General features: G+C 35.7%; 1 protein-coding gene and 1 non-coding gene across 3 annotated transcripts in view; one reads left to right on the forward strand and one right to left on the reverse strand.

The window, feature by feature from the left end:
* The window catches only part of TBC1D32 (TBC1 domain family member 32), a 251,432-nt gene that overhangs the window by 137,160 nt on the left and 98,650 nt on the right, over positions 1-15,622 (reverse strand). For both annotated transcript variants that reach the window (XM_058307341.2, XM_058307340.2), the window contains 4 exons: positions 12,566-12,658; positions 8,361-8,503; positions 5,112-5,239; positions 839-1,040 (listed from right to left, as the gene is read on the reverse strand). In XM_058307341.2, the coding sequence (XP_058163324.1) occupies positions 839-1,040; positions 5,112-5,239; positions 8,361-8,503; positions 12,566-12,658 (566 nt within the window). The remainder of the gene's footprint in view (positions 1-838; positions 1,041-5,111; positions 5,240-8,360; positions 8,504-12,565; positions 12,659-15,622) is intronic.
* On the forward strand, positions 9,733-9,834 carry LOC111766890 (U6 spliceosomal RNA). The gene has a single exon (XR_002798822.1). It is a non-coding gene; the product is annotated as a U6 spliceosomal RNA (small nuclear RNA).

The following is a 15,622-nucleotide window of genomic DNA, read 5'->3' on the forward strand; positions in this document are numbered from 1 at the left end:
TTGTAAATAACTTCCGAAGATGAATGGCAGTCTATGAAAGGAAATTCACCTAAAGCCTCGACTAACAAAAGAAGCAGCACATCAGTGTTAGGTCCTAAAACTTTGCCTTCTAGGAGAAAAGGAATTGAAGGTCTTTCTGTGACAAATTTAAAAGCATTATAGTGCCCTAGCTAGTGTGATGCTGTCATAATGATCAAAATTTTTTGTGCACTGCCTTAACATCTCTCTTACTTTGGCCAAGCCACCTGCCTCAACACTGATCTCCTGTCTAATTAATAAGTAACTTCCCAGCCCTGGGGCCTAAACTCCCCTAGACCAAAATCCCCATCTGTGTCCACCACCCACACACTTCAACCAAAACTCACAGTTGGTCCCAATGATAAGCTAACCATTCCAACAGCCTTCATACCCCCAGTCCCTTTCCCATTTCATATGCTTGCTTTAAATTAACCAATTTTTTACTTCCTTAGGAAATCCAACCTCCACCCATAGATTGCAATAAAGGCACAAGTCCACAGATCCCTGTGAGCTCCCCACCTGCTCAGTGAGCCATCAGAGCTGACAGCACTTCCCATCGACCAACATGGGCCCCCTTTCTCCCTGGAACCTGTGAATAACAAACTTTTTTTTCCCCATGCATTATAGCCTTGGTTTCTAAATGTGTCACACCTGATCTCCACTCAGACACAAATTTAAAATCTAGCTTAACTAATCTGAAATAGTTGCTAAAGAATTTGTATTTGCCCCAGTAAAATATTTTATCTGCAGTACATTACTACAATAGTGACCACATTTGAAATAAAGATCTACAGAGAAGAAAAATGTTGGAAATACTTACCTTCTTCCATGCTTTTGCTATAGATTCATGCAAATTATAAGGAATTAACACCTGCAAGCCTTCACAGGTACCATATATTTGACGACATATAGAAGTAAATGCTCCTTTAATCACAGGCAATATTTCCGATCCAGAAAAAACAGAAATATCTTCATCTAGAAGTCTTTTTGAAAACTGGGCAATTATATGAGCACCTGTAGGACTAAAAGATGATACTGCAAAGTGACTCCAAGATCATATAATCTTGTCTTCATAAAATACTATCAAAAAGACTAGCTTCATCAAGAAAACTCCTCACTTGCTTGGCTCCCTTTTAGTCTTCCTCCATTCTTTCTCAGCCATGTAAATATTCCTGTTCCCCAAAACATGCAAATGTCTAATGAGAAAGAGCAATTGCAATAGAATGCAGATAGAAAAAAAAGCAAAATTATACACTTAAAAGATTAAAGATGCCCTTGGACCAGGGCTATATCTAAGTATAGTTGATATTGCAGTAAAAACATTTTTCTACGTACTCCATTCCTAGCATTTGTTAACATCTTCATCATCAAAATGTTGGGCCTTGGAATAATTTTAACAATAATAATAGATAAGTAATAATAATAATAATAGATAAGAACTTAGTAAATGTCACCATGGGCTACGCAATGTTCTAAATAGTTTAAATGTAGTAACTCATTTAATCCTTAAATCATTTATGAAGTAGAAATATTATTCTTCAGTTCTTACAGATAAAAAAATAGATTTGCAGAACTTAAATAATTTGTCCAATATCATACAACTAGTACAAGGTGGATCCAGGACTCAAACCCAACCTATCTGGCTCCAGAACACCATAATTTTAAAATATTTTTCAGTTTTTTAAAAATTTTGCATAAAAACAAAAACAGTAAATAGTAGATAGGATACTGAATTCCTATAAATCCCTTATTATCTAGCTTCAACAAATATGAACATTTTGTCAGACTTGTTTTATCTATTCCTTCCCCTCCAATTTTTTTCCCTAATGGACTATTAAATGGGAAATCCCAGATAATCATGGTATTTCACCCAACATGCATCCCTACCTGATAACAGCTTCTGTTTTATATGCCAATATCCAACCCAACAAAATTAATAACTATTTCTTAATATCATCTAACAGCCAACTCAAATCAAACTTCTCCTGATTGTCTTAAAGATGTATTTTTATATTAGGTTTGTTCAAATCAGAATTTAAATAAGTTCCATAGTGTGCATTCAGTTACTGTCATTCTTTAGGCCCACTCTCTTCTTTCTCACCTGCCAATGTGTTGGGAAAACTGAGTTTTTTTCCTACTCTTTATTCTTATTTCATTATTGTTTCGTGTGCTATCATTTAACTTGTCCTCTTGTCTCCCATATTTCCTATAAACTGATCATTAGATCTATAGGTTTAATTGCATGTAGGTTCAATACCTTCTTCCTTCTTTATTTGGGGAAGCAAAATGATTCATAGGTGGTTAATGCTGTAAACATATTGCATCATATCATGAGGCAAATACCTGATTGTCCCAATTTATCCTTGTGCTAAAATTAGAGGTCAGATAGTATCACTCTATCCCCTCTAGTAAGAAGTTCCCCCATCAACCTTTTCTTCACATAATGATTTTAGCACTGACTGATAATCATTTCCTAGATTCATTATATCCCTATGAGGAACAAAACAGTCATTTTCTACTTATATCACTTCCTTTGCATCTATTAGCTAGAATTCTTCCATGAAGAACTTTTCCTCAGTAACTTACTAGTTACACTAAAACACAATTTGTAGAGAAAAGGCCATATAAATGCTGGAATCATTCTTTTTTATCTATTTGCAATATTTGCAAGTAATGAGCTGGTACACTAGAAACCTAAATAAGTAGCCAACAAGTTCTATTTTTGCTTTTTTTGTTTGTTTTTAGTATCTTCTTAAACACATTTAGTTTTATACACTTTATGTATTTTCAATCTGTTACAGTTATTATATTTTTAATCCCCAAACTGTCCCCCTTCAACCAGTAGTTAGCTCTTTTGGTTAGCTCTCAGGTACTTTTGACCCTATCCTATTCGAACTGAAAAGGAGGAAACTCTACAAAACTCATTCTATGAATCAAAATTCAGATAAAGACACTACCAAAAGAAAAAATTACAGACCAATTTCTGTGATGAATATAGATGCAAAAATACTCAATAAAATACTTGCTAAACAAATCCTAAAGTGCATTAAAAGAATTATACACCACAGTGAGTTTTATCCCAGGTATGGAAGGGTGGTTCAACACAAGAAAATCAATCAATGTAATACACCACATTAATAAACTGAACTAGAAAACCACATGATCATCTCGATTGGTGCAAAAAAAGGCATTTGACCAAATACAGCACCTTTCTTACACTCTGAAAGATGAGAATAGAAGGAAACTTTCTCAACACAACATAGTAGATATATGAAAAACCCACTGCTAACATTGTACTCAACAGTGAAAGACTGAAAGCTTTCCTGCTAAGATAAGGAACAAGACAAGGATGGCCATTGTCACCACTGTTATTCAATATTGTGTCAGAATTTCTAGCTAGAGCAATTAGGCAAGAAAAAGAAATAGGCACCCAAATAGGAAAAAAGAAGCAAAATTTTCACTATTCATTGATGATATGATCCTATATCTAAAAAAAGTCCTGAAAAATCCACAACAAAGCTACTAGAATTAATAGATGAGTTCATCAAGTGATGGATATAAGATTAATATGCAATAATCAGTACTGTTTCCATACATTACTAATGAGCAACCTGAAGAGGAAATCAGAAAAAAATTAAAAAAAAAAAATTCCACTTAACAATGGCAACTAAAAGAATCAAATATTGATATAATGATAGAGATTACCAAATGTTCTGAGGGGAGAGGGAGGGAAGAAGAGGTGGAACTTAGGGCATTTTTAGGGCATTGGAGTTGTTCTGCTTGATTTTACAATAATGGATACAGGCCATTATTCATTTTGTCAAAACCGTAAAACTATGCAGTACAAAGTGTAAACTATAATATAAACTATAGACGGTGGTTAGTAGCAATGTTTCAATATGTGTTCATCAATTGTAACAAATGTACCTTACTCATGTAAGATGTGATTAATAGGGGAAAATGTGGGAGGGGGAGATGGTGGGGTATATGTAATGTTTACATAATCTAAAGGTTCTTTAAAATTAATAATAAAAAAAAAAACTTAGGAATTAGTGGCACCAAATACCTCTGCCACTGGGGCTAAAAGTGGGGTTGACAGCAGGAGAAATTCCCGAAAGTCAGTTTAAAAAGGTGTATGACTGCCAGATTGCCTTCCACATTCCATGTAGCCAAAACAGGGCAGAGAATAAGAAATAGAATAGAGGATAGAGGGTACCAAAGAATTCAATCAAAATTTATATACAAAATATATATACTAAAGCTTAAGACCCATCCCCATTTCTACCCAGCCTTCTCCCACTAGGCTTATCCCCTCTAGGAAAGAGAATATAGGTGGGTTCTTTTTGGAAACTGAACAGAATAATGGAAAAATTAGAGGATAGTGATACTAGGGGTTTCACCACAAACCACCACAACACAGCTCTTCTATAATAAAGACCACAAGTGATAAGCTCCACTTTCCTGAAGATTTCAATCAACTTTTTACTGAGTCTTACACATATGAAGAAACTTCTAACTTGAAAGACAGGGACAAAGGCAAACAAACGCAAAAAAAAAAAGGCAATTTGGAAGCAAAAGAGAAAAAATGGAACCCCGTTTTACAAAGTGTAAATAAAAATTCTATGAAAGTACATTCATGTTTGATGTACCATTGTAAGTACAGATAAAGTCTAGATGTTTAAACTGCAAACTGTGAGGTGGAAATGAGTGAGGAAAGAGAAGGAAAGAAAGGGAAATAGCTTCTCCATTGTACACCTTTGTATGGTTTGACTTGAATCAATCACGTGTGGCTTTAAAATTTGAAAGAGAAAGCCTAAAGGAGAGAATAGTAAGGGGGAAAAGCTCCCACCTACAGTGAATGTGCCTATTATTTTGAAATAAGAAGTATTCTCTAGACCTAATCTGCTGGCATAATTCATTATACTGGTTACTTCTTCAACCTCCTAAAGATCATTCATGTTATTGGTAAGGAAACCTATATATGAAATAGTTATCCAAATTTCCATTATTAATACAGCATGATATTTTGGAAACTTTAAATCAAATAGATAAAAACATTAAAAATTAGCAAAGTATTTAATGTTGGCACATACCTTCCTTCTTCAGAGGAGTTCATATTTTCTCCATAAAGAAGTAAAATAAGACCTTCTTCTACAGAGGCAATTCTTGCTAAAATATCAGCTATATGAATTAAAGCTGTTTCACAGTAATTTGGAGCAGCCTGTACATTAAAAGGATAAGACAAATCATATAATTTAATGACATAATATATCACAGACTAAAATCCAAGGGTGGTAATTGTAGTTTAATAAAGTTATATTACAGGCAAAAAATTTAATGATTTGTTTGGTTGTTAAGTGATATGTCTGAACTAAATATGTCATTAGATTATATCTTCTTACCAGCACCATTGATGAGACAAATACAGATTTATCACTCAAACTAGTTATTGTTTACTAAGATAGCTGAAAAAGTTGCTGTCCCTGTTAGTTTTATATGTAATCGTGATGATTAAGTTCATGAGTCAACTGGGCCAGTTGTTTGATCAAGCAAGCCCTAGACTAGTAATTACTGTGAGGATACATCATGGATTTAAATCATCAGTAAAATTACTGTATCTACGGCTGAACACATCTATAATCAATTAAGGAGATTGCCTTCAACGACAAGATGTCTCATCCAATCAGTTGAAGGTCTTAACAGAACAGAAGATTTAAGTAGTCAGAAAGAAGAATTTCCATCTCTACTTCAGCCAGCCAGCTTCTCCTGGGGCATTTCATAGATAATGGAGTTCCCCAGCTTGAGGCCTGCCCTATGGAATTCAGACTTGCCCAACCCCAAAGTGGTGTGAGCCAAATTCCTAAAATAAACCTCATAACATTTATATAATTACAGGATATTTTTAATATATCCAGTTGGTTCTGTTTCCCTGGAGAACCCTGATGGTTACAAATGCAGTTATCCCTTTATTTCCACATTATCCTTTACTTCCCACCCACTGGCTTCCTGTATAACCAATTTAATTATATTACATGTGGTGACAATAACTACCATCTTTTCTAAGGAAAGAAATTCCCTCCCACAGCTGATTGGGTCTTGAGTATACATTTGACTAGTGGCAGCTAATTCATGGGTTGGCCACTGGCCAAGGATGTCACCAAGTAAGAAAACATATGCTGAACCAATCAAATTTCCTCCTTTCTATTATAAATGGAAGTACTAAAAAAGATTTGCAAATGTATGGCAAAATAGTACAAAGCAAATACTGAAAACTAGGGAGTCAGGTTTATACTTGAGCCCTCTAGAAAGCTAACTTTCCTACAATTCATGTTTCTTATAGGGTCTACTTATTTAACTGATTGATGCCAATGTACATTTTCACTGTAATACATTTTAATGAAGGCTGTGTGGAAACCAATGTATTCTAATAAATTCAGTGAATGACCTTAATTAACAGTGAGGTATATTCACCTAAAGAAGGAACCCTAATTACATTAGCCAGTCTTTTACTTTTCATACTAAATATCTTAAGAAGAAGAAAAAGCTTCTCTACCTACAATGCTTTCCTGCTCCCCTCAAAAAAGAGAAAAAATAGTAATAATTTTGGGAACTTTCTGATCCCCTATACCCCACACAGCGCTAGTAATATAGTGATACAGTATAAGTGATGCTGAATGTCTTAATTAGACACTGAATTTCTACCATGCACCAGAGGTCTGCTCCCTACCCTAAAAAATAATTCTAGCATAATAAAAGTACAATTACAGAAGTGCGTAATATGGGAACAGAGGAAAGGAAAAAAATCTAGTTTTACCAGGGAGAAGAGGAATTGCAGAGATGAAATAAGCTATGGTCTGAAGAGAAGAGTTTTTCACATAAACTAAGTTTAAGACTTTCCCGGGTTAGGAAAAACCATGCAAACACATGAAGATAGAAAAACCTTGTTTAGAAAATGCAATGGTCTTTATAACTGGGTGCATGGAAAAGAAAATAGGCAGGGGACAAGAAAATTTAAAACCGGATAAATGCCAAGTTAAAAGATTTTAAATATTTAACTAGCAAGCAACAAGCAAGAAAGTATATGACAGCCTCAGAGGGCAAAAAATAAGAAGTACAGTCTAGAAAGTGAAAGACTAAAAATAGAAAAACATATAAGGAAATTATTACAGTATTCCAGGGAAGAAATTATTAGGGCTTAAATAAAAGCAGTAGCAGTGGGGATTAAGAGAAATAAATGTATTTTAAAGATACATTTATTTTATTTTAGGGAAGAAAATGTACAGATCTTAATTCTAATCAAATGAAAAGAATGAAGGAGTCTAGGGTGACAATGCAAGAAAGCGTGGAGAAGTGGAATGGAGCAAAAAATACTATTATTTTGACAATGTTAAGTTTGACTTGCTCATGGAATAATTCAAAAACATGTTCAGCAGGCAGCTACAGACAAGTCTGGAGCCAAAGAAATTTAAATTTAGGAGTTAGCTGTACATATAATACATGAAATTGAAGAAAATCCCCAGTGAAAATGAACAGAGAAAACAGAAAAGTACTCGAACCACAGAGGTTTCCACAGGCCTGTAAGAGAAGCCCTTAGAGGTGACAGAGGAAGAATGATCAGAGATACGGAAAAGATCTTTATCCTACTGACAAGCTAGAAAAGTCACTGTCTGGAAGCTTAAATTGCAAAAGGAGAAGGCTATACTAGAGGGATGGCTGGGCTTGTAGTTGCAGTACCAACTGTGCCACTTCTTAAATATGTGACCTTGAGCAATTCACTCCTTTCAGCCTCAGTTATGAGGATTAAATTACATAATGTAAGGGAATAAACAGGGCAGATTGTAAAGATATATATATATATGTGTTCAGCTCTGGGGTTGTAAATAAACTTTGTTCTAAAGTAATGAATTATTCTTAATATAAAACACAGTTGACTCTTCAAGAAAATAATTATATTTCCAAACATTATAAAATTCCTACTAAAACAAATATCAGAACACTCACAAGATTTATTAGATTTGTGAAACAAATAGCTTCTTAATACAATAACTTTTGTAAGTTCTTTACATCAGCAGTTCTAAGCTCAATGGGGGAAAGAAAATTAAGACATTATATGCACTCTTTTCCACATCCTGTCATAACTACTAAATCAACTGACTGCATAAACTATGATTTAACTATACCTAAATCTTTATAAGCAACATAATATATTCATATATTTAAAATGTTGTAATGAAATATTAATAATATTTCAAATATAACAAGTTTAGAAATAAAGTCCTACTGACTATTCATTATTATCCAGGTAAAAGAAACTCTTTCTCTCTTTAGTAAATAATACCAACCTTAGTTCCTTTCATTAAATTATGAATAGGATGAAGAAGTGCCTCTATTACTGTAATGTTATATAAGCATTCAACTGCACATTCTTTTTGATCACAGAATATCTGTAGAACTTCAGTCACCATACTTGCAGGAGAATAGTTTGCTGATGAACAAAAAGTATTTTAAAAAATGAGAACTTAAAATGTAAATATTCTATTTTTATTTAAACTTTAGCTACTGTTATTTCAAAAAGTTCAACATCAAGATCAATTAAATATTCAAAATTCATACAACTCAATGCACAAAAGATGATACATTACCAATTATAACCTGAACCTTAAGGGGCTATCAATTAGCTTAAAACATCTTCAAGTTTATAAAACACAAGTAAATGACAGTAAATATGAATGCCAAAAGACAAGAATATAAGGTCATTTACTCTTTAAGGTTAAATCACTACTTGACAGCCAAAAATGTGGTGTGAAAAAAACTCATAACTCTTTTCTATTTCTAGCACTTTTACTAGTATTCACTATCTTTTTCCTAAAAAATTTATTAAGTGTTGAGCTTGACAGACAATGAAATAAGAGTCATTAAGCACACACGGAAAGCTGATGCAGCAAAATGACATAACAAAAAGAGACACAGATTCCCAGTGCCACTGACAAGAATATAGGCGGACACAGAAGAACACAGAGCGAATGGACACAGAGAGCAGACAACTGGGGGATGGGGGGTGGAGGAAGAGAGAAATAAAACAAGTAAATAAATAAATCTTAAAAAAAAAAAAAAAAGACAAGACAACGAGTGGCCAGAAAGAAGGCAGAGAAGAGGAGAAATTTTCATATTTCCCCCATTACCCTAGAACTAATTATGTTTTTAAGATTTTCTTTTAAAATACATGCATAAAAACATACAACCCCACATAAATGAAACACTGGGAAAAGTCACTGAAAGATGTAAATGATATTTTTTGTTTCATAAATTAACAAGAATTTTCAGTGATGAAACTAAGGAAAGTAAGGCTGTCCTAGTAAGATAAAATATGCAGACTAACCAAAATCTTTAATTTAAATCGGATTTTTTTTTAAATCAATGAACTAAGACTCAATACTTGATTTAAAAAACAAAAACAAAAAAAAAACTGGAAAAGGAAAGTTCTGCTTTTCTCCAGATGAGAAACTCTGTTTATAATGAGAGTTATTGATGAGTGGATGGTCATTCATTCATTTATCCAATCATCTTCTATTTATTGAGTGTCTACCATGTCCCAAGCATTGTACTAAGCACTACAGAGAAATAAATAAGATAAAAACAGTCAATTTGATGGTAAACCAAGTCATTAACCAGCTCTTATAAGAAAGGATGGTTTTTATGATTAAAAAAAGCATGGCTGTGCTTGCTTCAGCATTTACTAAAATTGGAAATATACAGAGATTAGCACGGCCCCTATGCAAGGATGACACGTAAATTTGTGAAGCGTTCCATATTTTTATGAATGTAATCTTTGTGGGAAAGCCTTCCCCAATTGTTTGTGCCCTAGACGACTTAAGACAACTCACACGAGAGAGAAAAACTCTTTGACTGTCATCTTTATGAGAGCCTTCACTAACTGTTCCTCCCACAGGCAACATGGGGGAAGGCGCAATGCAGAGAAACCACAGGAACACCATCTACGAGGGAAAGCCTTACCCAATTCCTCTAGCCTTAGATGACACGAGAAGACTCACCCTGGAGAGAAACCCTACAAATGTCATCTTTGCGGGAAACACTTCCATCAGTATTCTCACATTAGAGAACATGAGGCGGCTCAATGGAGAGAAACCACATGAATATCACCTATGTCTTAAAGCTCTGACTCACTGCTCTGCCCTTTGATGACATGTCAGAATTCACCATGACATGAATGTGTCACAACCACATGAATGTGGTCTATGTGAGAAAGCTTTCACTTACTCTGGCCTTAGAGGACATGAGAGGACTCATACTTTAGCGAAACTATAATGAATGTCTTCATAATAGGAAAACAAGGTTTTCCAATGGGAAAACCTTGGATTTATTTTTGTAATCTTAGACAATACTAGGGAAATGAAATTGGAATCCTATAGAAGTCCTGTTTATGTTCTAGTCATAGATTATGATACAGCATTCAGTACAAATTTTCTGTATACAGAAGAGATTGCAGCCATTGAATTAACCTGTAACAAACCACAAACTCACACAATGAAGAAACACTATGTTTGTAATCAACAGGGAAGATCTTCATATCATCCTTACTACCTCAGCTAATATAAGTGTATTCATACTGAAAATAATCCATACAAAATATACATAGCAAAACATTCTATTGATGATTTGATAATATACAAAATGAGTGAACTAACAATATAAGTGCAAAAGAGTCTTCATCTACTATTCAAGTCACAAACAAGAACAATTTTTTAAAAAAAAGAAAGCATGTTATACAGTTAAAAGCATATGGCATGGGGATGTAACCAAGTATATACATGTAAGACGTGTAAAGGCAGAAAAAAATTTGAGAAACACTATTGGAATTAATAGCCCATTATAACTGTGTTGATAATACCTAAAAATTGATAGATATATTTTAGCATGAAATTATGGCCCAAGCCATTTTTTTTTCTTTGATTCACTTGACTTCCTCTTAGAATTTGTGCCAGCATTTCTAGGGTAACTATCAGTTTTAGAAGACTGTGATTCTATATATTACAGGTATGTCTTGTTATTAAATGCTTTACTTTGGAAACTTTTATTGATATTCAAAAGAAAAAGTATAAAAGTTATCTTTGAAATGTTAGTATTTCAAAACATTTTTATAAGCCAGTCAATAGCCATAAGACTTGCAGGCATTTTACTGAAAAACAGGAAGTTTTAAAAAGACGACCAAGAAAAAGCTTGAGGGAAGCGGACTTGGCCCAATGGATAGGGCATCCACCTACCATATGGGAGGTCTGTGGTTCAAACCCAGGGCCTCCTGACCCGTGTGGTGAGCTGGCCCACGTACAATGTTGATGCATGCAAGGAGTGCCATGCCACGCAGGGGTGTGCCCCACATAGGGGAGCCCCACGTGCAAGGAGTGCGCCCCATAAGGAAAGCCGCCCAGTGAGAAAGAAAGTGCAGCCTGCCCAAGAATGGTGCCACACACACGGAGAGCTGACACAACAAAATAATGCAACCAAAAAAAACACAGATTCCTGGTGCTGCTGCTAAGGATAGAAGCGGTCACAGAAGAACACACAACGAATGGACAAAGAGAGCAGACAACTGTGCGGGAAGGGGAGAGAAATAAAAAATAAAATAAAATCTTTTAAAAAAAAAATGAAAAGATTAAAGTCTTAGATGTTAGCTAAAAAAAGTAAGCTTATCAAACTATGCAGGAATGTAAACAGTAAGAACAAAAAAGGGCAAAAATAAACCAACTAATAAATAACAATAATAATAACAAGAAAGAAAAAGGGGAAAAAGAACATATTACTAGCTTTCAAACTTCCCTTAAAAGTTTTTGTAGGGAAGCAGATTTGGCTCAACAGATAAGAGCATCTGCCTACCACATGGGAGGTCCAGGGTTCAAATCCAAGGCCTCCTGATCCATGTGATGAGCTGGCCCAGGTATAGTGCTGATGCGCAGAAGGAGTGCCATGCCACACAGGGGTGTCCCCCACATAGGGGAGACCCACATGCAAGGAGTGCGCCCCATAGGGAAGCCGCCCAGCACGAAAAAAGTGCAGCCTGCCCAGGAGTGGTGCCACATACAATAGAGAACTGACACAGCAAGATGATGAAACAAAAAGAGATACAGATTCCCCATGCCACTTATAAGAGCAGAAGAGGACACAGAAGAACACACAGAATAGACACAGAAAACAGACAATCGGGGGTGGGGGACAGGAAGAGAAATAAATAAAAAATAAATCTTAAAAAAAAAAAGTTTTTGTAAACCCACTGACCTTAATAAAAATACTAAAATTCTCAGTGAAAGTGATTCTAAATAAAAGGATAGTAAATTAGGAACATATTACAACACCAATAAACAAAATTAAATTGCATGGGTTTTTTCCAGGACCAATGTAATTTCTTGTGAGTAAATGCATCTTAATGAAAACTATTTGCTAAACTAACTCAGTCACTCAAAACATAAAGACAATAGAATAATTAAATATTTTTAGATGATTTCTACTTTCATATTTAAAATATAAGAATTACCTGAATGTGCAGCAGATGTCATCTTGGGGCAACTTGGTGAATAATAGATAAGTTGGGTAAATAGTACCAGTAGATCTGTAAGGGATACTGAATCTTTAAGAAGGACAAAGAAAAAAAAGAGAAACATTAATCTCTTACAACTTAGAAAAAACTGAACTGATCTTCTACCCACCTACATGATTAAGGTTTCTTAGACACTGTCAGGCAATTAAGCAGAAGGGGGCAGTAATTCAAATAGAAGACTCCAGAAGAACAAATCAGACACAGTTAAAAGACAGCAAGATAAGCGAAACAGTATTTGCTATGTGAAAGTACTATTTTAACATTTATATTTAACCAGCTGACACAGTCCTATCACCAGAAGATCTATGAATCTTATCAGATCTGTGAGTTTATTCAATTAGGAGCAGTAAAATTCAGTTTAATGTATCAGTCCAGCTATAATTTGAATCTATTCCAGGAATATCGTACCAATAGGGATTGGCAAACTTTTCCTGTAAAGGGACATTTAGTAAATATTTTAGGCTTTGTTTCTAATTGATCTCTGTCACACTCAACTCTGCTGTTGTAGCACAAAGGCAAACACAGAAAATATATAAGCAAATGATTGTGACTATTTTCCAGTAAAACTTTATGTTCACTGAAATTTGAGTTTCATATATTTTCATGTCACAAAATATAATTCTTATTTTAATTTTCTTCAATTAAATAAGAATGAAAAAATTCTTAGCTAAGTGACCGCAAGAAACAGATGGAGAGCCAGATTTGGCCTATAAGCTACATTTTGCCAACCCTTGCTATAGTAGCTTACATTAAAAGAATCTGGGAGAGGGGGCAGGATGGCGTCCAAGTGAGTGCACCCTCATCATCTCTCCTGCAAAAGACCAACTGAGTGGGGACAGAATCATGCCTGAGTGAGTTGTTTTGGGAACCCACAAAGCAGAAGGTTTCTGGGCATCGATCTGGAGAGAGCGCAACAAAAGGAGTGCTCCATCAAGGTAAAATCATACATTTCTGACACTTGGGCAAGGAGCTGTGGGAAGGATAAACCCTTTCCCTAGGGTTGATAGCCAGAGCATTCCCTGAACACTGCCGTTCTCACAGTAGCATTTCCAAGTCCCTTGTTGCCCAAACCCATGATCCCCGACCCACGTTCCCTGTAACCCGTGTTCCCTGAACCCACGTTTCCCGAGCCCGCACACCCCTAGCCCGCGTTCCCAGAACCCAGTACTCCCCAAACGCCAGCATTCCCCTAGTCCGCGGATCTCAGACAAACTCTGAGAGTAGGAGGGTTCTGGTGAGGGGTGCAGAAGGGCCCAAGGAGTGCAAGTTCAATTGTCTGGTCCCCCTCTGCCCATTTTTTTTGAGCTTGGAGGAGCATGCCAGCTGGCTTGGGGAGAGGGTAGGAGGAGAGGAGAGGTGAATCTTCTGAGAAAGCTAAATTTATGTAAATGCTCTGGGATAGGGAAAACTGGTCTGGGAGAAGGTAGAGTCAGGCAATAAACTAGTCCTACTCAATACACCTAAGGGAGAGGATGTGCTTGGTAGGCTTCCAATAGCATAATTAGGGTTCCCGGCAAGGTGTGGGTGCTCTCTCTGAAAGAGACTGAGAGCCATTATTTTCTGTGCTGAGCTGGTTCACCAAGGTCTCATCTGAATCTCGGAGGGGAACTCTCACACAGGCTTCCTGCTGCCCTGGGAGAGAGAGAAGCGAGGAAGGGAGAAAAGGGGAAGGACAGATTCCTAATCAGTATATTCCATTGCAAAGAGGACTCCTTGCTTGAGGCCTTGTCTGGTCTTTTTTGTTTGTTTTCTTGTCTTTCTTCTTTATTGTCCCCCCTCCCCACTGCCTTTTTTTTTTTCTATTAGATGTTACAGGCAGGGTTTCTTGTTTACTGTGCTTCCTCATCCTAGATGTTCTCTTTTTCTGTGTGTACTGCTTTTGGCGACCAACACTATCCCCTTTCCTTTACATCTATCTTCCATCTTCTGTTGTTATTCTAACATTCCACCTCTCTTTGTTAGCCCCCAATTTCTCTGACATTTTATTTCTAACACCTTTATTCTGTTTTATAACTTTTATCCACTCTGTTATTGTCCTTTCTTTTCTCTTTCCCTCGTTCCTAATCACACTGGCCTTTTAGTTCATACTATAGTCTTCCCCATATTCAGTCTACCATCTCATTGTAGGTACTCCACTTTTTTTTGTTATAACTCTATACAGCTTACATGAGCTTAATATTCATTCTCCTAGGTCTCACATGGTCCTTCGGCAAACATTTATACTTTTTCATTTCTTACATCTTTTGCATTCCCTGGCCCTAATATCTTCCTTCAAGGGAACTTAGACAACAACAAGAAAATAGAATAAGAACAAAGTGTCAAAGAGAAGACTTACAATACACACAAAAACAGCACCTAAATAAACCTCGAGACGAGAATGAGAAGCTAATCAACTGAACAAACCCATCAAGATAAAATGATGACCAGACAGCACAAAAAATTACAAACTATACCAATAATCAGGAAGACGTGACCCAATCTATTGAACAAACTAAAAATTAGGAAGAGGAGCAGAACATCGAACAGATAATAAAAGCTCTCGAAACAAGCATCATTGACCAAATTGATGAAGTGAAAGAAAATTAAGGATATTAAGAAAACATGAGGAGAGCATACAGAAGAAATTGTAAACATACACAAAAAGATAACGGATATGATGTTGATGAATAGCACAATCCAAGAAATCAAAATTACATGCTCAGTAAATAACAGCAGATTAGAAAAGGTATAGGAAAGAATTACTGATGTGGAAGAAAGTACATCTGAAATCAAACAGATAGTAGAATTGATTGAACAAAGATGGAAAATATCAAGCAGGGACTTAGGGACCTGAAGACAACACAAAACACACAAACATACGCATTATAGACATCCCAGAAGGAAAAGAGAGGGGAAAGGAGACAAAATGGGTTTGGAGGAAATAATGACTGAATACTTCCCAAACCTATTAAGGGAGATGGATGTACATGTCCAGGAAGTACAACTCACCCAAAC

Source organism: Dasypus novemcinctus, chromosome 11 (genome assembly GCF_030445035.2).
Source record: "Dasypus novemcinctus isolate mDasNov1 chromosome 11, mDasNov1.1.hap2, whole genome shotgun sequence".
Lineage (NCBI taxonomy): Eukaryota > Metazoa > Chordata > Mammalia > Cingulata > Dasypodidae > Dasypus > Dasypus novemcinctus.